Below are 24,616 nucleotides of genomic sequence, written 5' to 3' on the forward strand. Positions count from 1 at the left end.
GACGTCACAGACAGGCAGGCTGAATCGAGTAACATTTAACGTGTCTTTATCGTTAAAAATGCTAAAAAAAACCACACACACATCCTTAAAGTTTGTTGTGATAAAGTCCAACGTGCAATTTCTTAGTATCGATAGAAACAATTCCTTTCCATTTCAAATGATTTTAAATTAATATATGTCACCTGGAAGGCCAACTTGCCAAGCACAGATCGACGTAGTAGGAATATAAATCAATTCATCGATGTAGTAGATGAATCGTTACACCCCTACTCAAAATGAAAAAATAGCCTGAGATTTCAGAGACACTTGAAGAGACTGCTTTCCAAGGCACTAGTTTTTAGATGAACTACCTGTCATCAAGCTGCACTGAGTTTCCATTACATTCAGGAAAATATAAAATTCTACTTCAAAAATCTAGGGATAACAAGCAGAGGTGTGAACACTGGTGGAGATGTCAGCCCTCCCGGTAAATAATGCGGTTCTGTTTGTTAAAGTTACAGCAGCTGTGTGGTACAGCTGTTCATATCTTGTTGTTGCATTCATTTACTCTCAGCCATCTGAAAACTGATCATGTTAATTGTCTAAATCCAAAATGCAAGCTGGTTATCATGAACCTGCTGAAATGTGTGATTGTCTTATTATTATTATTTTCGTTTTTGAATTTTTAGCACTGACAGAGTTTACTTAACATCATAACCTTTAAAATCAATCAAAGGAGAAAATAATCCACAATTCCACAATGAGAATGATCATAAGTAGCAGTTCAATACAAAAATCCAGCATGCATTATATTAATGCTTGAGTCATCATAATCCAGTGATTTAAAATATATTAGGGTACTTTAACTGTTAAAACTTTAGTTGCATTTGACTGATTATGCGTACAAGCTCAGAGGTGTAATACCACGCAATGATGATGCAACTCACCAGAAAGTCAGCAAATAGTCACTTGATCAATGACCCATCCGCACATAAATGTCACAGTTGTGGTGAAATCAATGGAAACCAGTAGGTGCTTTTACAGGTAGATTTAAGAAAACTAAATATATTCTTTGTGAAGTAGACTGCAGTAAAGTACAGTCTGAGTGTGTTAGTGGGCTGAAACATCATATGTGAGGATTGTTGTTGCTGAAGTAGTACTAATGGATCCTGCCTCGTCACTTAAGTATGGCCACAGTGTGCTCTGTAAATAGCATAAGAAGCATGTTTGTGTAATGTGTGTTAGATGGGAGGACGCAAACAAGTATTGTACTTGTGAGATGGATCATGTAGAGTTTTGTGTTTGGGTGGCCAAGACATGTGTTCTGTTGTACATTTACTAAATAAAAAGATTATTTGATGTAAAACTAAAATGGTGTCTAATGTTTACTTGTAAAAATGTAGTTTTGACATCTTGACCAATGCCTAGTCGTTCACCTCAGAATGTTTCACTTGGTAGAGATATTTCTTTGGTAACATGACTTGCAGCATTAGCTTTCTTAGAAGTCTGTCATCACCAGCTGCCTTCAGTTTTCTCAGTGGGCTTATTGAAATCATCTTGTGTAATCAGCCTTCTTTGTAAACTGGTGGTTAATAAAAACGTAAGACAGTCACTGAGGATGTGGCCCCATAATTGTTAGTAGAAAATGTCAGGAATGTTTTGTATGTTTAAATGGTTATAGCATAAAGAAGTGGAATATGATCCATATCCACTGGTACATGAATGTATATTTGAACACAAACACAGGACAACAAGATTATAGTGTAAACAAAATGTATTTTACAATTGCATAAATAATACAAGTACAGCACACCTCAGGAGTGAGACCTGCCCATTCCTGCAAGGAAGTTTTCATGTCTACAGTGTACACTTCTACATTCAACATTTCTGTGCAAAATACTGTCGTCATGTGGGCTACAGTAGGAAAATAAGCAGTGGGACCTCGTGCTCCAAGACAGCCATAAAGAACAGTCCACTTCCTTGGGAAACTCCAGCATTTTCCAGTGCAGTACAGGCCACACCTTGTTACATGTAGCCTGTACATTAAGATGAAGCTGAGAATAATCTTCACACAAAAAAAAGGGAAGTGGGAACAATGGATGGGTTCAGATTCTAGCTGAAATCATGAATGATCGGGCTGGCAGAGGAGTAGAGCTTCCTCTTCACCAGCCGGTACTCTGGTCTCAGCTTTAACACTTTGCTGGTGTCAAAGATGTGCATGAGGGCCGGCCAGCCGTCCTCCTTGTCAGCCTTGAAGATCACTGACAGTTCAAATGTTGGGGTGACACTTGGGTCTGGGAAGATGCTCCCCAAAGACTTCAGGCCATCTTTGTGCTCTACGTAGACCTTGATGCAGGCGCCCTGGAGCCCACAGGGCTCATCAGCTGAGGAGCGCACCACGTCCTGTCCCACCCTTGTAGTCATCTGGCGAGGAAGCAGCAGCACCTGGCAGTGGAGGGTGGAAGCTTTAGCCTCTGTGAGACAGAGCTCGATCTGCCGGATCACATGCTGCCGAAGGAGCCGCGCTTCATGCTCCAAACCTGCGTCCATGTTGGCAACTGTAGAAAAAGACAGAGTGTTGTTAGAGTAAATCAGTAAGCAAAATTAAAAGTTTTACGTATATGTTGAAACTCAAATGCAATTCTGATGTGTCATGAATAAATCTAAAGATTGACCCTTTGCCCTATCAAATGTACTACTGAATCATTACATTTATCACATGATAAATGTCTTGCAACACTGCACTAAATCGTCAGAGTCAGGTCTTTGTATCAGCAGCTGAGAGGAGGAGCAGTGTGACTTAAGCTGAGTCAAGACCAACATCAGTTACATCAGAAACATCCTCAACAGAGAGATAAGTTCATTCTCCTGCTCTTCCGCCAAGTCACGTAGTTCTAGTCTCTGTGTATTTACTTTAACTTAAGCGTATTCATATTACCACTATTAAAACTCTTATTACCCATTAACTTTGAAAAAATATTACAACTATGTACACCGACTTTTTGAATTCACATTTTTTTCCACTCACATAAGCTACATGCAGCTCTTTAAAAACAACTTACAAGGTGGGTTTTCTGTCTCATCGCAGCTTTCGACGCTCCCCCGCCGGGCTGAGGGGCTCCTCGTGCCCGGGGAGGTGAGCTGGGAGAAATACTTCCCGATCATCTCTACGACGCTTTCTTCTTCCGACAAAAAGAGCAGAGCCGCGGTATACACCGTCCTGATTCCTGTTCGCGAAGCTCCGGTTTCTCCTCCAAGCGAGAGGTCTGTGTCTTCTCCATGTATTGTATTAAGGTGAGCAGAGCGGCTGCTGAGGGGCAGCGGAGGGTTTTTATACCTGCAGGTTGCATCAGCTGAGCCGCTCACATGTGGGCGGGGCTAACGCGGCAGTCCAGAAAGTTCCTGCCTGCTCACGCGACATGTCCCGACATGACACAGAGGGAGGAGCAGCGAGCTGACAGCTGTGACGTAGTCAGAGGTAACTACTGGTCATGTACCGCAGTGTTACAGCACTAATAACTTTTGTTCGTTTTCATTTGTCGTTATTTTACAGACGTTAGCCACCTAGCTGTACTGGCTACTAGCATCACAAATAGCATCAGAGCTCATTCTTCAAACTATGCCTTACTTGTAATTATTGTTCTGTCACCAAATACTACATATGAAAATTCTCATCCAAAACATAGGTTGTAAATATCTGGTATAATGCAGAGATATAGCGCAAGTAAAACTACCTAACAGATCTCTGTTCACTTACGTTTCACTAAAATAACAAATTTATTTGGTAATATTAAGGGGTAGATGAAAAGCAAGTGTTTTCAGAGCAGAGACTGATACAGATAATTAGTGATTACAAATAACCCATCTGCAGTAAGGTGAAGACCTTAATTGTTCTGTTTTGAGGTACTTTACATTTATTAGTATTTCCTTTCTCTTCTACTTTATACTTCCTCTACGCTTCACTTATTTCATACTTTTAGTTACTTGTTATTGTACAGATTCAGATGATTTCATTGTTAATAAACTATTAATTTTGATGTGTGACCAATAAGACGGTGTTGTGGGTTGAGTATTTTGTAAAAAGGAGTTGCATCAGGGTCAAAGTGGCACATTTTAAATTAATTCGTATTATCAGCAATCTGACAGGAAAGTCACCCACACTGACCACCAAGATTCTGAATACCATAGCAATAGCAATAACTTAAAAAAAAAAAAACATTGATTCAAGAAATAATGTTGATGTTATTTTTATTTTTGTGAAGTACAAATGATCATTAAATGTGTGTGATCCTCAAATATTTATTATTTTTCATGAGCATGTGCCGGAAGTCAGTCAGTTAAGAAGAACTTTGGATCCAAGTACTATTGTTGCATTTTTACTGTACAATACAATAAGTGCTTGCTTTTGGTAGTCGCCCACTATGAAGCTTCAGCTATAAAGCCCTCCGTGGGAAGAAGTTTGGGCATACCTGATCTAGAGAATTAGAGGGCATGGACATTCAGCTGAAAATGTGAATCATGCCAATTTGTCATTCATTTTAGATTTCAAAATTGACTCTGAACTGAACTCAGTGTCACAGAATTCCCCAGTCTTCACACTTATGTGCAAATTCAACTTTGCTAGAGTGACCGAGCCCCCTCTGATCAGATAGTCAAAAATCCAGCACCTTCCTTGTTCTTTCTCTCTCACTCAACACCTTCCACTCCTTTGATTTCTTAAAGGTAAATGGAGAGGGCTATTTATCCTCTCCATTTTCCCCCACGGGGCTGCCTGCCTTCAAGATCTCTTCTTCTGGGCCTAACAGCTGTGGAGAGCTGCAAGCTGCACTCTAAGCAGGCCCAAAGAACTGGTGATGTGTCGGTTGTGAATGAAACGGCTCTTAGAGCCAGCTGTTTGAAGTGAACGACTGGAGCTGGCTCCTGCCTGAGAGCCAGAGCTACTTTGTCTTTTTTTTCTCTCTGTTTTTTTTTCTGTTCAATCTGACATGCATCTGAGAACGTAGCAGAGGAGCTGCTCAAAGTGGCAAAAGAGTGTGACGTGGAAAATAAAAATCCTGAAATGGACCCACCACCCAGGTCTTGCAAACACAGTTAACCTGTTTGTAAGAGATGCTCTGAAGGTGATGAGGCCCACTGTGGACAAAGTGAAGGTGATGGTGGAATTCCTCCACAGGAGCACAACAGCCACAGAGAAGCTCAAATCTACCCAACGACAGATGGGCGTGCCTGAGCTGAGGCCCAAACAGGAATGTATTACAAGGTGGAACTCAACCTTTCATATGCTAAAACGGATTCTGGAGTCTAAGGATGCAGTCATCTCTACCCTGGCTGTCATCTGCACCTGTCAATCCTCTGAGCCAAGAGGAATGGGAGGTACTGCAGGAGGCATGCACTGTTCTGGAGCCATTTGAGCAGTCACAGTGGAGATCAGTGCAATTTTTATTAGTTTGTTGTCTTATTGGTATGAAAAACACAGACATGAATGGAAAAAAAATATATATATACTGGCAAATAAAACAAAGCATAATTCTAACACTTATTGTTTACCTTTTTGTTATGTTAGCTATGTTTACAGCCTCCGAAATGCTGCTGCTGTAAGGGTCTGTGGAGAGTGACAGCTGAGCACCAGACCAGAGTAACCACAGAGAGACCACGGAGTTAGTGGTTGCTTTCTGTTCATCCATGGATAGAAAGTTCCATAGAACTGAATATAATAGTATTCTCTCAGAAACCAGCATGCGAGAGAACATCAGAGAATATCTGTAGCAGCAGCAAGATACAGCCAGCCAACTCCACTGCCAGGGGGCCAAGAGGGAGAGGAGACGATTCAACATTCATCAAATGATGCTTCACACAGACTCAGGGTCTCTGCATGCAGCTAACCATACTCTATAACCTGGCATCACGTCACACACACACACACGCACATACACGTATATGGTGCATGTTAGTTAGAGTGTTTTCATCTTTGTGTTGAATAAAGACTTTTGAACCTTCTTGCTGACTATTGAATATTGTACAATTGTGAATGTTGCTGAACTCTACACTGTCAAGCACTCAGAAATCCTTCAAACGTTACTAGCTGTTATGGTAAATTTGGTTGTAGTTATTTAGTTAATTATTAATCAGTTAAAAAAAAGTTGAGTACCCTTTTATGAGATGGATTTACTAAATTTGCAATGTCTTCCCTTCTTCAAAGGTGGTGCCCTGAGGAGATTTAATGTAAATTGGATCATGTTATTTATCATTAATAATTATCCCTGATAATCATTCATTATTATTGATAGCCAAATTTAAACTAAAACTTCCTTTTAATGTTGCATAAACACTACTTAATTTTGTCTAGTGGAATGCAAGGCCCAACACCTATACTCGATGGTAAAGGATTACAATGATAGCATATAGGCCTCCTACATCATGAATTGTTCAGGTGAAGAGGTAATGGTGAATTCTGTTACACTGTGAAAAGGAAACTATAGACCATCTTGCAATGTGAACACACCAGCCACGATGACCTTTAACATGCTGACCCTTGAGTACTCAGCAGTAATTATGACATTACAGCATGAGTTCTCAGTAATCATGGGTCAGACTGCATCCATCTTCAATCATGTCCTTCATTTTGATCTCAACTGCAAACCTGTAAAGTTTCATGACTATGTCTTGCAAAGTTATTGTGCTATCACACTGCCAAAATGTGTTCCCAGTGTCAGAAAAGTTGAGATCCCTACACTCCTGCCATTCACCATCTGCAAGTAAAAAGGACATCATACCTACCTACCCCCAAACACAAGCGCACGCTTGTGCGCACTGCACGCACACACACTTGGACACACACACACAGCCACTCAAGAGAACTGCTATTGCAGGGTTGGACTGGCCATCGGGACTACCAGGATTTTTCCCAGTGGGCCGATGGACGGCCGTTTTTTATTTATTTATTTATTTATTTTTCTGCTGCGCCTTGCCTTGGTAACTATGATAACTCTCCAGAGCCGGGGAGGGAGACATGCATCGGCTCGGCCCAGTGCTGTGGCAATTCTGGACAGTTGTTTTTTTTCTTCTTCCTTCATGGGCCCCTGACGGCGTCTGGGCCCCGGTGCAGCTGCACTGGTTGCACTGCTAATACTTACCACTGGCCTACAAACATACACCAAATTAAGATTCAGTAAAGGTCATTATTTCAAAGCAGGAGCCATGAAGAATCTTAATATCAGCATATGTTATTTACCAGGTCATGACCAATGATCCATTCGGTTTAATTGTAGGATAAAGTTTTGGTTTCCTTATGTCATGGTCACAAGCCAGCAGGCTTATAGTTTTTGAGAGCACATATCGAGGGTTAATGTTAGTAAGTTTCTTGTTGTTGTTGTTGTTTTTTTTTTTTTTAAAAGTAAAGTAGGTAAAAGTAAAAACTGACCAAAATAAGTCACATTGAGAAATTGCAATACTCTTTACAGTTCATGATTACTGGTTTGGTGGAGGGGCTGAAGTGGGTTAGGGTTAAAACTGTTGCTGCAAAGACCAACATGTTGTTATTCACAGGTTGTCAAATACCAAAGTATGTTTAAGTTTTTATACATTCCTGGAATTTTTAGGATTCTTGGTTACAGGTTTTTGTGTCATTATAACATGGTCACTTCAATCAAAATTTATTAGCCAACAGATCTTATGCACACACCAACACACAAATACCGAGTGCTTTGTTGGACGGCATGGCTCAATATTAATGCTATCAGCACAAAACAGAAGTTGAATGCACCAGGTCCACCCTATGCATAGTAGTTTGTACAGTAATCAGCATAGCATTGACCTTGCAAGACCTGCTACTAGCAAAACTAAGACTCATACACATTCACTGCATGAGGATCCAAACAAAAAAATGCACATTACTCGCTAGAAATGTTATCAAAACAAATTTTTAATTTCAGAAGTATCTTAAAGTATAGCATTTTCCACTGACAATAAAAACAATAATTTTCCCAGAGAAAAACACATCAGTCACATGATATGGATAGTAGCCAATCACAAAAAACCTATATTTCAATTATCATAACATATCTTTTCTATATCCATTTTGCCAGCTACCCTCCAGTGATAATCATACATGGAAATTATTTCTTCTTCTTCATAACAATCTTGACAACAGGACTGAAAAACAAGTTATGTTGTTGTTTACTTTACAGCATTATGTCTCAGACATGAATAGAATTATGCACAATCTCTGGCCAAGATTGAACTGCAGGCTTGTTTAGTCATTCAAGTTTAATTGATTACCATGAATAACATTTACATTGAATCCTGAACCTCACATAGACTATCTGATCAGATAAGTAGATTGTCCCATTCTTTCTGATTCAGAAAGTATGATCACTACAACTCCTTACCCTCAAGCAAATAAAGATTTAGTGGGCAATAGCTCAGTCATCACTTAACAAACTTCTAACTTCTAGTTTAACATAGCAAAACCCCACTAAAACAGGTTGAAGTTGTGAAAGCATAACTGATTTCATATTTTGTGTAGAAGAAAACAGTGTTATCAATTTTAAAACAATCAATTTGTTAATGTGTTTCTACCAGGGAATGTGTTAAGTTATATCATTATCATGACAAACATGGTTTCAATTGTTTCTCAGTTCCTTTTTGGTCAAAGTCATTCAAGCCTATTTGAGAGTTTCTTGGTGAAACAAGCTTCTTTCTGCACAGTAAAGGAAATCGAGCAATATTTTTTAATCCTATCAAGGAACATGTAAATTTGGATAAATATTATGTCAAAAATGGTTTCAGTTATGTCAAACTTCATGTTTTGTGTACAGGACAGTCATGTCAAGTTGTGGCTTATATTGGCGAAAAAAAAAGAAGCCTTTTTTTGCACAGTAAAGTAAATTCAGCTTAATTTGAATGAAAAAACGATCCATCCAAGGAATAGTTGTTGATGAAGCTTCTGACTCATCCAGGTCATGGTAACGAATGGAATGTAAATGGTTAAAAAGGTTTCACTTTATTATCAGTAGAGAGAGTTTAACATCAGTCCAGAAACCAGAACAGAGGATTAACATAATTAGAGGATCGGTCTAAGGCTGGAAATTGCTGTGTCATTGAGAGAGAAAGCTCTGCTTAAAGATAGCACAAAAACACTGTTATTGGTGATACTTAACATTTTAATGACAGGACAAGTAGACGATCCCATTCATATTTTTTTTATTTCTCTAGAGTGAAAAACGAGAGAGCTCCAGACCATCAGCGGAAAGCCAACAAGATTTCCTACATTTCTATGTGTATGTTGTCCATGAGAAGTAAAAGATGTGGGATCTAAATCAAGCTGAAGAGATTTTTTTCCTCCAGTTTTTCGAGCTGCTCTCCACTCTAGCGATGATGTCACGCACTGTAGCTCATGCAATACACACCCATTATAAAATCTGAAGACAGTTAACCTCAAAACTAAAGATATGATCATTTCAAAACCGTAAAGTCTGTCAGTCTGAAACTGAATGGTGTTTTTAGGTCAGAATATGAAGGTGGGGTGGATTTGAAGATTTCTTCATCTGCTTAAATTGTAAAAATGCAAACTGCAGAAAAAGCTGAATATTTCAATAGCTGAAGGTTTTGATAGTTGAATGGTTTCTGTAGCTCAAAAATTGTTGGAGATGATACCTTTTGAATAACGTACTTTAGACAGAATAATATTAACAGGATATAAGAAAGGGTAGGAGCTGAATCAATATTCACGATAACTAGAGCACAGCATTTTTCACTTTCAATTATTTCATCAACTTTCTATCAATTGGCAGAGTAAACTACACAGTTTCCAGCTTAAATCAGCTGAAATGTGAAAATTACACACGTCAAACTTAATGTAAAAATTACATTTTAATTTTTGTTTGACATGTAATGTAATGCTGTTCCACCTCAGACATCAACACATTTGATCATACATGGAAAGCTGGAGAAGGAAAAAAACAACTTTAGCCTAGGGAGTGGAAGTTATTTCTCAAGTGTTGTAGGAATGGAGATCTTTTTCCCAGTCCAATTAGGAAGTTGGCAAACTTGTAGATCCTTTAAGGCTTCATTTAGGTTACATTTTAGTCCCACTGTGCCAGATATATAATGACGACACCAATACAGCAGGTCCAAAGGGTTATGGGCTGGGGTGAACCAACAGAGCTATTCAGTAAGTATTCCACCCGAGACCAGGAGCCATTGTTGGGTAAAGGTTCCACTCCCAATGTCCGGCACATCACGTTATAGACATCCACTGCTCGAATTGGAGCTGCACGAACGTTCCGCTTGAAGTCTAGATGAAATGAGGTAAACTTAATTAGATCAACATTTCAATTTAATAACTTTAAATTATGATTTACAATATTAAACTTAACTTAAATCATTTCCCCCACACACTTCACAGTCTCCATCTAAAAAAAAGACACTCAGGATACGTCCCAACTTCATGTTCGGGGTTGTATCTACTAGGAACTGTAGCATCTTCTCACAAACATGGTAAACCCAGCCTTACACACACAGTTCTTCACATACAGCATAAAGCAGGGTGTTGCTTGATCTCAAGTGTACAAGAATGACCAGATTGTATTCTTAAAATATGATTTGTTTGTTACCAGGTCCAGTTGCCAGGAAAAATCCTCTCATGTCAAGGAACTCGTTGTCGTAACCATGCCAGCCATTCTGCCATGCTAACGGCTCCCCAGAGTCATTTTTCCAGTATGGGAGTTTTGCCTTGTTCTAGAGTGAGAACACACACACACACACACACACACACACACACACACACGCACACACACACACACACACACACACACACACAATGTTTTACAGATATTTGATGGCCACATCAATAAACAGACAACATATTACACAGTTGAACATGCCAGAGTACGATGAGATTAAGAATGCTGTGTTGACTGCTATTTCCACAGACAAGAAAGAACTATCAAGATTGATGTTTCACTGCAGAGTTTGCTCGGAAACAAAAAGAGTGAGTGAAATTATATGTTTACATTCGATGTGACCTTAATACAATGTGTGTATCCCTAAACTCTGACTAAAATGTCAGATACATTTCCTTCTAATAAATCTTAAGGTGTTTTCAATTCGGCGATGTGTACATACATATTTATTTAATGACAAAAACTGTTCACAAGGTAGAGACATTTACAATGTAGTGACAAATGAAGACAACGGGCAGCTTAGGGTCAAGGATGTCCTTTGACAAGACCCTCCTCTGGACCTTAAAGGGATAGTTCATGTTTTTTTGAAGTGGGGTCATATAAAGTACATATCTAGGGTCAATCTGTTCCCTACTGTAATCACCGATCAGCACAGCCTCAATTTGGAGAAGCAGAGAGCCGCTCCAGCCCAGATGCTCAGCTATGGTTGAGAAAATGTAGTGCCAAAAGAAAGGGCGATTTAAAGCGGTGTGAATGTTCCCTTTACAACGTACACTTGAACTGTTATAGATTTTTTTAGGTGAGCCTTGTTTTAGCTGGTTTATTTCGCTTTTTCTCTGGGCCCTGTTCACAACAGTACAAAGCTGAGCGTCTGGGCTGGAGCGGCTCTCTGCTTCTCCAAACTGAGGCTGCGCTGATCGGTGATTACGGTAGGAAACAGACAGACTATAGATATGTACTTTATATGACCCCACTTCAAAAAACACAAACTATCCCTTGAAACCTCCCTGCCCACCAGGTACGGCGCCTCCTGAGACAATAAGCTGCCAGGAGGTGATTGACTGAGTTAACTGCTTCATTGTTGTTCACACAGAAGGCCAGTGAGGTGACTACAGTGGGTATCATCGACCACAACCTTAGTACACAGACAACTTTCCTGCCAATCATTCAGTTCAAGTAGGCCATGACACGTGGTTGCAAGCTGCTCCTCATGTTGATTAAGCTGAGTCTTCTGGGTCCATCGTGGCCAGTTCATACTGACAAGTCTACACGAGGTGGAGGACTCACACACAATTCAAGACCATGCAGTAAAAATCAGGATGTCCTTTAATACACACAAGGGCTCGGTATACAGGTAGACAGTCAGATGATGCAAACAGTCCAAAAAGGACTGGGCAACAAGGTCAAAACAGCTCAAGCCAAGATCAAATATCAGGAATGCTACACTAGGAAAAAATGCTGGAATACTTAGGGATAATAGGGATTGAAGACAAACTGGCGGTGAGAACAATCACAAGGAAACAAATAAATAGAATAAAAAAACAAATACACAAGGAAGGTGTGGATGATTAGACAGGTCAAACACTAAGAAGAGGCAGACAGTCACAATGGCGGGAAAGACTGGGCAGCAAGCGGTGATCTGAAGTGTGAGGAGGCACGAGTCACACAAAATAAAACAAGAAATTAACATGAAATGTGAAAAAATAGAGAAAAGATAACCTAAGCAGTCTCCTTCTTCACCAGCCTTGCTGATGGATTGTTACCACCACCTAATGGAAAAGTATGGAACCACTCCCAGGAAACATCACCCTTGTGTGATTGCAAGTGCATTCTCATGCATCCAATAATAATAAAAAAAAGTTCTGGAAGTTAGACCTCCACAGGAAACCTTTAACTTTTGAGTCAACAGGGATGAAAAATCCCTGAGCTGCTCAAGCTCACAGACAGTTGAAACAGCTGTAGTTACTTCTAGGTCAATTGTCTCAGTATGTGGCCACCTGAGTAAATCTGTGTCAACTCATATCTTTACATGCACTTCAAAATCAGTTGTGAATTAAAGTACACATATATCATATTACCTCAGTGATAAACCAGCCCGGGTCAGCCAACAGCGTCAGGGGTGAAACAAACTTTCCTCCTTTGAAGTGGAAACGTTCAGGGATCTCTTCTCTGGCATAAACAAACATGTTTGGGACCTGGGACAATGCAGCATACACCTGTGCATAGAAGACACAGGCACACAGACACAGAAACACACAAACAGTGTTATTAGAAATATTTTAATACCAAACCTTGTTAAAAAAGCTAAAAGCATCATTCTTCAAATGAGTGACTCCCCGTGGTTGGCCTGAGGGCTTCATAGAGAAATATATGATCTTTCACATGCCAAGCCCTCCTTTTGAAATTCATCCCTTTTAAAAGTTGTTAATGACAAAGAGTACACAGCAATTATATTACTGGTGATTCTTCTGAAATTGAGTTTGAAACTGAGTCATTTCTCACAATGTCCCTGAATTCACCATTAGTGCTGTAAATGTTGTATATGGTATCATTGTAATCCTTGGTCATCAAACCATAGGGGTAGACATCACCTTTTCTTTGTTATCATGTTTGGTTCAGGAGATATGATGCAAATACACGAGGGTGTAATTTATACAAAGAAAGAAGTAACTTAATATATAAGTAGTTAAGAATTTGTCGTTTCACAAAGAGACAGTCCTGCTAACTCAACAACTCACAAAATTGCGTAATTCATTTTAAGGGAGTCTAAGGATAATGTGGTATCTAGTTAAACAGTGTGTTCCCAAAAATCTGCTATTTATCTTACAGTACAACAGCTGACTAGCATCACAGCGGAGCTTTTTGTTCACTTAATGGGCCATCGTCAGGTCATCCAGCACCACAAGGTGATCTGTCACACTGAGATCAAGAGCTTTTGTACAGTGACCATACAAATGTTGTGTCAGAAGCTTAGTAAAATGAATATTGATGGATAACATGGATATTGATTGTGTTGATGTAGCATGTTTTGGTGAGCAACCAGTAAAGTCATTTTAGCTTCACCTCCTTGCAGCCACGTCTTTATTCACTCAACTTGAAAGAACACAACACGGCCAGTGAGAGAAAGGAGAGTATATGCAAAGAAACAGAAACAGTGAGTTTGTCATCAGAAGTAAGAGAATGTCCTGAAGAGCTAAGCTAGTAAGCATATCGCAAGGAGGACAGCAATTGACAGAGCAGCGTGAACAACGGCAACCTCAAGGGACCTCTGCAAATTCAGCGCTTCGATTTCTCAAAGCCACACCAATGGAATAGGTGGATCGGACGGTTTGAACACTTCAGAATGACAAGTGACCTTGAAAAATCATTGCGAGCTAATCAGATGAACACTCTAATATACTGCATGGGTGACAAGGCAGATGAAGTCTTGGAGGGGCTAATGAAATAATGATAAGGGTATAATAAGATTGGATTTGCATGGTGCTTTTCAAGACACTCAAAGTGCTCTGACAGGGTTCCAGGTATTCATACACAGTCGGTGTGGTAAACTATGATAGTAGCCACAGCTGTCCCGGGGCATTCATGCCATTTAGTGCCTGTGGCCTCTCTGACCACCACCTCAAACATACAGCAGCCAGACACATTCACACAAGGCAAGGTGGGTGAAGTGTCTTGCCCAAGGACACAACGATAGTGACACAAGTGGCAAGGGGGGGATCGAACTGCCGACCCTCCAAACATTGGCCAACACCTGAGCCACGGTCGCTCCACGCTAACAATAACTGCAGAGCAGAAATTAATGTATGATGCCGTCAGCGCTGGCAAAAAAGAAAATATGATTTATGACTGTGCCAAATTTAATCTGTATATGTATCTCTGAAGATTGTGAGTACTGGGCATTATGTGATGAACTGTTAAAGAGACAGGATCGTTGCTGCCATTAGAGACACTTAAAGTGTGCAACTCATCCAGAAGTGTGAGTGATTTCTCTGAAGATGAGGGCATATTCCTTGGCATGGTGGATGCAGACAAAACTGCATGTACTCTGGACTTAAAAATCAGGATCTGAAAGGTAAAATTCAAGACAGTTACTGGGGCAGATGTTTCTGTTGTACCAGAGCAGGTGTATAAACAGATATCTAACAAAGCTCTGTTTGGGCCAGGCTGTGTACCCCTCTCCTGACCAGTTTCGCCAGAGAAAACCTGCAGCATGGTAAGAAATACACCACATGAAGGCATCCAAATTCAAATTTGGATGCCTTCATGGGGCTTTGGGAGATCCTACTGTCAAAAGACTGTGCCAGCTAAGCAACCTTCATCATCCCGTTTGGGTGCTACTGTTTCAACCGCCTTTCACTTTGGGATACTGTCCGCACCAGAACACTGCCAGGCCCTGACACGGGCATGTGAAAGGTTCAGCGACTTCATCACTGGATGCTATTCTGGAGACCAACCACAAGCCACTTGTGAGCCTGATGTGAGGACAAGCTTTGGATGCACTCCCACCTAGAACTGAAAGATTCAGGATGAGACTCATGAGATACAGATAAAGAGTCTAGGGCAGAGGACTTAAAATGAGTGTCTGTTACCCTTAGGGGGCTCCACGGAAGTACTGCAGGGGGATCGTGACATTTTTGGTTCATTAGACAATTTCTTGTATCTAAAAAAAAAAAAGAAAATTTCCCCCAAGCATTTTCCCACAATTCTAAATGTCTTTAAGTACACAAATACATGAATCCAACATATTGTAGCGACTGACTAAACGGAGGCAGAAGATGTTAGCTCTCTCAAGCTGGACATTGGTTCACTCACAGCACAAGACGCTGCAGCTCCTATCCACAACAGCCATCTACTGAGGCAGTATATTATTATGCCAAGTGTATGAACATATTACGAGGGTAAATTGATCTTTTTGTAACTCAACCACAAATCTCCACAAGCACAACAGAGATGCCCTCCACCTCAGAAACCACCAGTGAAAATGCAAGTAGTAAAATGGTACCTGCTGCTGATGTAGCAGCTGATTCGGGTATGCACAAATGAGATAAGACCCGAAAATATACAAATAATCACCATCATCATCAAGAGACAGATGGCATTGAACTACCAATGTGCATCATTTGCTCTGAATTGTCAGATGTCATTTACTCGATTGTGAAAGTTGTCAGTATAATCAATTTGCAAACATGTCTCTTCTCTAACCTCTGTGCTGCTGAGGGAGAAGAACACTGTGCTACTGTACCATTCTGAGGTTCGATGGCTTTCAGGTGGAACAGTGTTGTCACGTGTGTTGGAATGACGCTCGTCTGTTATTAGAGGTCGTAATACACATAACATTCAGCTGTATGACAGAATGGAAGGCTTTCTCAAAAAGACGATGGAGCGAGTGTGTCAGGGAGGGAATATTTTCCATAGCAGTGGATGATGAGACTCTCTTGTGGGTGAGATTCTGCTCTCCACTCCCCTCCGGTAACACGCACAATTCTTGTGCACTTGGTGGCGCTTGAGGGTCAATTTAGGAACTACTTTTCTAAGGCTGACTCCTGGCACAGGGTCAAGACATGGATTCAGTTTCTCTTCAGAGACAATGCAGCAGATGTGTGACAAAGGAGGATCAGCTCATCAAACAATCCACTGACATTATGCATTATGTTCATAAACATAGGAAACTAACCAACTCACCCAGTTCTGGATATCTTGGCAGAAAGACAACACCAAACAAAGACATTTTCAACAATAACTAAAGTTATGTTAACCTCCATCTTAAAAGGTCTGAGTAGTCCACTTTGATGCATCATGATGTCACTTATGTGTGCACCATGCTAAAATGTCCATTATAAAAGAGATAGTTCTGGTTTTTGATGAGCCTCATTTTGTTACACTATATGTATAATGTAGTAGTTATACACCTGTGACTGTCTCACATCAGTATGACTGCGCCAAACAAATTGTATCAACATCTTAGATTTTTTTGTTAATCTTGATTTACTGGGAGGGCTAAGTATCTTTTAGCATGCTTTCAATTGTGTCTCTGTAATGTTAATGCATCTAGTGAAGGCTGTGATTTACAGTGATTTTAGAACAACAACCATCAGATCTTGATGAACAAATTATTCAAGCTGAAAATCTTTATTTGTACATTGTATCATTTGTGGAGAAAGAAATTAAGTAACAATGGTCAATGGACACCAAAATTATCAACCCATTGTCATGGCAACTCATAATGGGACTCGGGAGTGTGTATGGTCCCTGTGTGTATGGAGTGCCTGTATGCACTCCAGACATCTGGGCATGCTGCTGACGACTCGGCGAATGGTGTCCTGGGTGATCTCCTCCCAGACCTGGATTAGGGCATCATTGGTCAGTGGTAGCATCAACTCATTGATACATAACATCCCATAGGTGCTCAATTTGATTTAGGTCAGAGAAACAAGAGGGCAACCATCCAGGAAAGCAACCAGCAACCTACACACTCTGGCTTCATGAGGCCGAGCATTGTCCTTCACCCGGAGGAACCCCGGGCCCACTACAGCAGTGTGAGGTCTGACAATAGCTCTTAGGATTTTATCCTGGTACCTAACAGCAGCCAAGGTACCACTGGCTGTGACATGGAGGTCTGTGTAACCCTCCAAGTATATGTGTCCCCAGACCATCACTGACCCACCGCCAAACTGTTCATGCTGGATGGCATTGCATGCAGCATATTGTTCACTGCGGCATCTCCAGACTCTTTCAAGACTGTCACTTGTGCTCAGTGTTAATCTCCTCTCATCTGTGAAGAGAACTGGGTGCCATGGTGGACCTGCCAATTCTGATGTTCCCTCACTAAAACCAATCAAGCTATATGGTGCCGAGCTTTGAAAACAGGTACCACTGGAATACATCAGGCCCTCATGCACTGTTTTTTTGACAGTTTGGTCAGCACACCAGTAGCCTGCTGGAGGTCATATAATAGGGCACTGGCAGTGCTCCTCCTATTCCTTCAAACATATAGGAGCACATACCGGTCTTGCTTCTGGCTTGATGCCATTCTATGGCTCTGTCCAGCTCTCTGTAACAGCCTGTCTCCTGGTATCTCCTTCATGTTCTTGAGACTGTGCTGGGAGACACAGCAAACCTTCTTGTGATCACACATACGGTATGCCATGCTGGAGGAGCTGGATTGCTTGTGCAACCTGATTGGACTGCAGGTACCACCTCATGCTACCACTGGTGACAAAACACTACCAGAACCCTAAACTAGAGAAGAATCAGTGAGAAAGGATCAGGAGAGAGCAACTGTCTGTGGCCACAACATACAAAACCATTCCCTTGTTGATGGTTGTCTTGCTTTTGCCTCTTGCACCTGTTGTCCCTTCCATATGCACCAAAGCAAGTGAAATTGAATCCCGATCACTTTTACTTCCTAAACGTACAGAACTAAATTGGTGTTATACTGTGACAATTAAGTGTTTCCCTCCTTTCTGTTGAGCAGTGTAGCTTAGATGAGTAGATTCATCAGATTTCGGAGACAAGCAGAGTATGATATAGTTTAACCATTCATCAACCTGGACCCAGATTTTTTTCTACACCTTATGAATTTTGTATGAATCACTTATAATATTTCTATCTGTCTATTCTAACTTTCAGTCAGAAGAGCATTAACTGTAGTGCAGAAAACAAATTATGGTCTCACCGTTTGGTACTTGTTATCTTTGGGCCACAAACTGACCACTGGTCCTCTGTCCATCATCTTGACAATGTCCGACATGTTGATGTACTGATCCAGCTCTATGACCTTCTCCATCCACTGGATCTTTGTCATGCCATGGTCTGAGAATAGCATGATGTTCAGCTGGTTTACCATGTTCTTCTCCTGCAAAGGAAGTCACAACATACAACAGAAATACATAACAAGAAAAGCAGCAGCTGTAATTATATTAACAAAAGTTATATATATGTATATAAATAATATCATATAACTAACTTTGATTTTTTTGTTGAGCATCTGCATGGCGAGATCCAGTTGCCGTACAGCTGTTCTAACTTGATTAGAGTCTGGACCGAAGTGATGCCCCTCCACATCTATTTTCTCATAATATATTGCTGCCATGGCCGCTTGCCCTGACCTAAACACACACACACACACACACACACACACACACACAAAAGCACACAAACACTCATAAGTCATCTGCTGCTATCGTTATTGACATCGCACATGTGGTTTCATCAATTTTCAATGGTAGGTCATCTTATATGGAATCCAGCTCTATGAAGCTACAAACTGACCCTCGACACAGTCACTGCATGACGGGCATAAATCAAAGTTGAGCTCCAACTTCAATGGCAACTTGTTGAATGTTGAAATTGTTGCTGGCTATACTTGGCTATCAAGTCTGAAAGTGAGTAAGTCTCTACCTCATAGTTCACTGGTTCTACATAATCTAATTATCATCCAGCCTCTGTCTTTCACCTATTTTCCAAACAAACACACACATAGCAAGCATAAAGCACCCAGTGCCATTACACAAAACCAGAAATAAAACTGCCAGTTGAAAGCAAAAAATAAAAACAAAAGGAAAATAGATGACTGCCCCTTCTGCGCGGTGGATCAGAGGTTTAATGAAAGAAACACAAAGAGGAAAAACATACAAATGGGACTGTCAAATAAAGAGGGATTCACACGGAATAGAGATAAAACCTGCAGCAAAACTCAAGAGTTACGTTACATCAAGCAGTCATTAACAGTGTCGCCATCTTTTGGAAATAGTTTTGCAAATTCCGTTTGCAATGTTACATCTGACCTGTTCCGTCATAACAAGAAAGCATTTTTTAGCCACCTCATGAAACAGGAAGATGATGTTCACCTCAAGTTTAAAAACATACTTTTTTTGTTGCAACCATGGTAAATAATTGTATAGAGATTTAGTAGAATCAACTTTTTCCCCCTTTATTAACTCAATGCAAATCTGCAAGTGTTTTTTGTGTGTGTCAAGTGTCAATTTTAATGTGTGAATATGTTTTGTAGTTTATGCCTTTAGTGAGTCATGTAAATAGCAGTGCTGCTCGTCGACCGGTGCACCAGGGGGCATAGGCGGGGAATCATGGTGATAACGTAGTCTATATAGGGAATCACCGGTGAACAGGTGGAGGGGAATTATCATCATTAGGGGGTCAAGCAGTTTTCTTAACCATTTTTTGTTCTCCTCCAAGATGTTTTCTGTTATATCAACATTAGTCTTTTCTGTTTTCTTTGATAGTTACATGTTGGTTTAAGTTCAGTCATTCAACACAGCCAGTTTTCCATAAATATTATTTCTCTGCATAAAATAAATGGTAAAATGTATTCATCATGGCAGAACTCATCTTTTGAACAACGACGCGTTAGAAATGACTTTAAATTCCCACAAGTGGCATTTTTTTGTTAAATCGCCACTACAAAAGGGTTTGAAGTATGTTTTGATAGACTGATATCGGTCAGTGAACTTCAATACTCTTAACAAATTCGACTCAGTTTTTTGTCAAACTATTATATTGTCAGTTCCCTAATATATGCGACAGATGTGCTCTGGGTTTTACTCTGAAGTGAAACACCGTGTGACACAGAGTGACTGATTTAAAAACGGATACTCTTGCCTTCACTGAGTTGAATCAGATAGGTTATGAATCTGTGCATATTACTTGAAAGGTGTAACCAATCAGTTGGTGCTGTGAGTGGAACATTGATGGAGGCAGCAAAGTGTATGGGTATAAAATCATCTATTGCATGTATCATATAACACTATACAGTATATTATTAGTGGTATACCAAGTAAGTACATTTTTCTTTGAAGGAAAACCAATCGGTTTAATCCTTTATTTTAATCTTCTAAATTTTACTTCCACAGAGAGAAACGTTTGAGTATTTGGGCCTGATCCCTGTCTGTCATACTAGCCAGATTGTCTATGAAAATGTTCCTGAAAAGTCCTGAAAAATCATCTAGAGAAAAGATCTGGCTTGTAAGGAACTGTGTCCAGAAATGGTCCACCATCATTCAACGATGACACAACCATCTTCTTGTGAGTTTGTCCAGAGCATAGGACACCTCCGGTAGGAGGAATCGCGCCGCCCCATCAAGGACATGTTTGGCGTGAAGAGATCCGGGTCCACCACGTCTAATGACATGAGTCCTAAAGGTCTGTGGGCGATGAACCACCTCATTGCTAAGAGCGAGGCAGCTGTGGCGTTTCTCACTGTGTTACCCAACAATGACAAAATACGGTCAAAAGCAGTCCAGTCGAATAGAATGGAGCCTTCACAGACTATAGACAGGCAGGAAGTAAGCCAATCATCACTGGAGCCACTAGCTTTCCTCTCAACTTCTTGCACTGAATGCAAGTCCTCTGATAATGCTCGATGCCTTTTCTCCCTGAGCTTGGCAAAGATTCTATGGGCCTTGAGTTGAGTAGGTGTGCGTTTGTGTCCTTGATACTGGGTCTTGAGGGAGGACAGCTGGGCTCCTGTCAATGCTGTCAATGGTAGGGTGATGTGTACCAGGTCGGGGAGTTTCCTCTCCCAGATAAACCAGGCCTCCAGAATATCAGGTGGAAGGTTCAGGTCATTACAGCTTCTCTTCTTTGCCCATAGCTTCTGGACAAGAACCCTGGCTGGATTTATGGAGGGAATAATGACTTCATGTGGCTCATATTGGCATATTGGCCACACAGCAGATCTTGATGAACAAATCATTCAAGTTGAACATATTGGAAATTAATTATCACTGATAATTTGTTGAGAACCAAATTATGTAACAATGGTCAGTAGAAACCTAAATCTTTAACCCACTCAGGGCTGGTTTCAAAAACACTGAAAATCAAAGTCTTCCCGGTTGTGTTAACGTCTTCCAGTGCTTGTTAGCCAGTGGTTACCCATGCTATGGCCAGAGAGGTCTATTAAGTTAGATTAGCTACGTGCAACATTTGATGAGAGATTCCTTTGGCCTGTGTATTTTGACTACTGCTAACTACTGAGAGTTTGTTGTTTTGTTCTTTGTTTATTTCTTTATCATTAATTTGACCCTCCTAAACACATCCATGTGTGCAACCCTGCATTGTGGCATATAAAGAATGAGTTTGTAAGAATTGTGCCTATATACCTGATGCCTTAATCATCCAGTAAAGATCTATAAATTCAGTCAGTCTCTGTGTCCCGTCTGACACTCCCAATCGGTGAAATCTGACCAAGGTTATTAGAGGTCCAAACCTAAAAGGCAGAGCAGCAGTCCACCATGCTCCTCTTCATTACAGTTACCTGTGATGACTTCTAGATGGATTTAGTAGTGGACCCAAAAGTGCACACCACACAGGGAGTAGATTAAAGTGCAATATATTGAACACGGTGAACAACTGGCAGGTGGAGGTGAAGACCTCGGACTAAGGCAGGTGGTTCTATGTAAAGATGGTACAGACTGTGTGCTCAGGGAACCAAGAGAGTGCAGAGAGGCAGAGGTGCTGGCAACTGGGTGGTGTTTGGCCGAGGAACTGGTCCAGAAGAAGTTCACACACTGAAGAAGCGGCGAAACAGGCAAAGTTAGAGCAAAAGCAAAACAAAAAACAATCTAGAATCAGTAGAGACACTTGAAATCAATGGGATCTTATGGTGGATCATGTACCATAACTATAAAGTAAGCTGGCCGCAAAACATGGGAAACCAGGGTATACGAAGGGAAGCGGATTACTCCCAAGGTTCATCAGAATAAAGACCAGAAGCACGTTACAATATAACAAAAAGGAATGGCTGCATTGTTTTTTCCGGGTTAGGTGAGGGAGACTAAGAAAAAGGTTTTCAAGCTAATCATACTTTAGATTAGATTAGGAATAATTAACACCACTTTTTTAAGGTGGTTGGGGGACAGACAGGGTGTCATGGTTTGCACTTTACTGTGGCTTGTTTTCTTGGTATTTGTTATGCTTTGTGTTTCAGAGGTGCTGGGAGAGGCTGGGTGTGGTTTCCTGCTGGCCAGAGCGTTTTGCAACCTGGGAAAAAAGGCAATTAGTTACAACCAATCAGAGGCAGTTGGGTGGGTCACCATCTCAGGAGAAGAAAACAAACTTTGGTTGACAGGCTTAAAAACTATTCCATTAATATTGAGTGTTGAATAATGGCTCGACTGTCCTGGAGTGGAAGGTCAAATAGGTAACCACCTCATTTAGATATTAATTCATTCTGAGCCGGAGTAAGTTAACATTACACAGGTAAGTGAACAATGGGATCGGTATAGATCGTTATAAGTTTCTGAAGGCTGTAAGTTTTACTACAAGAAGCCATGACTAAAAGGGTTAGTTTTCATTTTAGAGTAGATTATCACACTGGATTTAAAAACAAGAATCATTCATTTGCTTGTTAGGTAATGGATAGTATGTAGCTAGTTTGCTTTAAGTTCATGCTAGGTGTTGCTGATTCATTCTGATGTGTAAGCATAACTGGAAAGAGATTTGCAGTAGAGTCTGAGGGTGAAAATTTACTTTTATTTGTATTCACTTAAAGTTTATGAATAAAACAATTCATTTTATTTGTATAGATTTTACATGTTTTATCAGGTTTTACAAAAACTATTAATTTGTAATTATGCTGGGTCACATGAAAAAATGTAAAATTGCAGTAAACCGTTTTTTAAGTTGCAAAAATAATTAGGTAAGGGAGAGGGGCTGCCTGAATAATGAAAGAACGAGACTGATTAATGACATCACGCCAGTCTAATTCTAAAGTTGACTGTGTGTATGAACATTCTTTCTGAACTTTCTGAAAGTGTATGAACCCTAATTTACTGACAATACACAATGGAAGAGAGGATGAGGACTAGTTCCAGAATTCCTATTTCATCACGCTTCAAGCACACAGCCAGCTGAGCTGAAAGCACACACTGGCTGCGCTTGTTGCTGGAATGCACTGCACCTCTTGAGCAAGCATGGAGAGGAGAGGTTAATTGAGGGTATTTGAGGACAACTGTGTGTTGAATTTACAGAGAAAGTGACAGAAGGAAAAGTAGAAACGTAGTAGAAAAGAAGTAGAAAAGAAGTGAAAACTGGACTATTGCACACAGTATGTTTATGTACATTTTTTTCTGTTGTTTACTTATTCTGCAATGAGCACGATTAAGAGACTGGGAATGGTTCTACCAAGGCTGCTGAATTTTGGCTGACAAAAACGAAGAACAAAGTGGGCTTGAACCTTGCACATAGCCACTTGTGACTATATTCTTTATTATTTGTCTCATGCCACAGTTCAAACTGCGTGAGCTGGAACAAGAAAGGACATCCTAGCTCCAACTAACTCTCTTATAGTTTTGTAAATTTTCAGCTTTTTTTCAGCAAAAGTTCAGCTTTTTAAGCACTTTCAACTTCGTGCTTTAGCAGACAGTACCAGTTTTGTCTCCCGCCCAAATACCCTCATATTTCACTCTACAGAAATAAAAAACACATTACAGAGTTCAGCAATATGTTCTGTTACTTATCATATGCATATATTTTGACCACAACCATTACAGTTCTTTCAAGACTAGTTCAGAGTCTGTGAGGTGTTTTTTTATGTGATTCAAATTGTGCCTATTCATTCTGATTGGGGAAATTGTCTACTATGTCTACATAGAACAATACAAAATAATGTGGACCAAGCTGCATAGAGCAAGTACATATTTCTCAAATATGTCTTGCAAGTTTCTCTCTGTTTTTGTTTCATGTTGAGGATTGCTCAAAGAGGCAGACCTGTGTCTGCTGCATCCGATTTGATGATAAGAAAAAGTTATAGTCAATAGTAAGTTAAGTTATAGTCATCACACTTTCCTCTTGAGAGGGAATGGGACAATGCGCTTATCTGATCAAATATGCATTTTGAGAGTCATGATTCAATATAAATATTATTCAAGTTAATTAAATTTGAATGAGTTTGCATAATTCTGTTTATTTCTGAGACACAATGCTGTAAGGTTAACAGC

The 24,616-nt window shown here is 40.3% G+C and overlaps 2 protein-coding genes across 2 annotated transcripts in view; both read right to left on the bottom strand.

The window, feature by feature from the left end:
* Window positions 1-1,735: 1,735 nt before the first annotated feature.
* On the bottom strand, window positions 1,736-5,663 carry LOC119008059 (DNA damage-inducible transcript 4-like protein). Its single transcript, XM_037078095.1, has 3 exons — window positions 5,553-5,663; window positions 3,042-3,357; window positions 1,736-2,537 (listed from the first exon to the last, which is right to left on the bottom strand). The coding sequence occupies exons 1-3, from the start codon at window positions 5,661-5,663 to the stop codon at window positions 2,092-2,094; spliced, it is 873 nt and encodes a 290-aa protein (XP_036933990.1). The 3' UTR covers window positions 1,736-2,091.
* Window positions 5,664-9,165: 3,502 nt separating this feature from the next.
* The window catches only part of enpp6 (ectonucleotide pyrophosphatase/phosphodiesterase 6), a 36,918-nt gene continuing 21,467 nt past the window's right edge, over window positions 9,166-24,616 (bottom strand). Inside the window, exons 4-8 of the mRNA XM_037077270.1 lie at window positions 18,628-18,769; window positions 18,337-18,516; window positions 12,740-12,877; window positions 10,593-10,716; window positions 9,166-10,273 (exon numbers count right to left, since the gene is read on the bottom strand). Coding sequence (XP_036933165.1) covers window positions 10,062-10,273; window positions 10,593-10,716; window positions 12,740-12,877; window positions 18,337-18,516; window positions 18,628-18,769 — 796 coding nt within the window. The 3' untranslated portion in view covers window positions 9,166-10,061. The remainder of the gene's footprint in view (window positions 10,274-10,592; window positions 10,717-12,739; window positions 12,878-18,336; window positions 18,517-18,627; window positions 18,770-24,616) is intronic.

The sequence above is a fragment of the Acanthopagrus latus genome, chromosome 18 (assembly GCF_904848185.1).
Source record: "Acanthopagrus latus isolate v.2019 chromosome 18, fAcaLat1.1, whole genome shotgun sequence".
NCBI lineage: Eukaryota > Metazoa > Chordata > Actinopteri > Spariformes > Sparidae > Acanthopagrus > Acanthopagrus latus.

What these genes read in the sequence shown, in the direction of transcription:
- LOC119008059 (XM_037078095.1), bottom strand. Translation starts at nt 5,663, where the DNA reads ATGGATGAACAGAAAGCAACCACTAACTCCGTGGTCTCTCTGTGGTTA. An exon ending in GCAGCAGCATTTCGGAGGCT is followed by an intron (nt 3,358 to 5,552) that starts GTAAACATAGCT and finishes CTGCCGCGTTAG; the next exon opens with CCCCGCCCACATGTGAGCGG. An exon ending in TGAGACAGAAAACCCACCTT is followed by an intron (nt 2,538 to 3,041) that starts GTAAGTTGTTTT and finishes CTTTTTCTACAG; the next exon opens with TTGCCAACATGGACGCAGGT.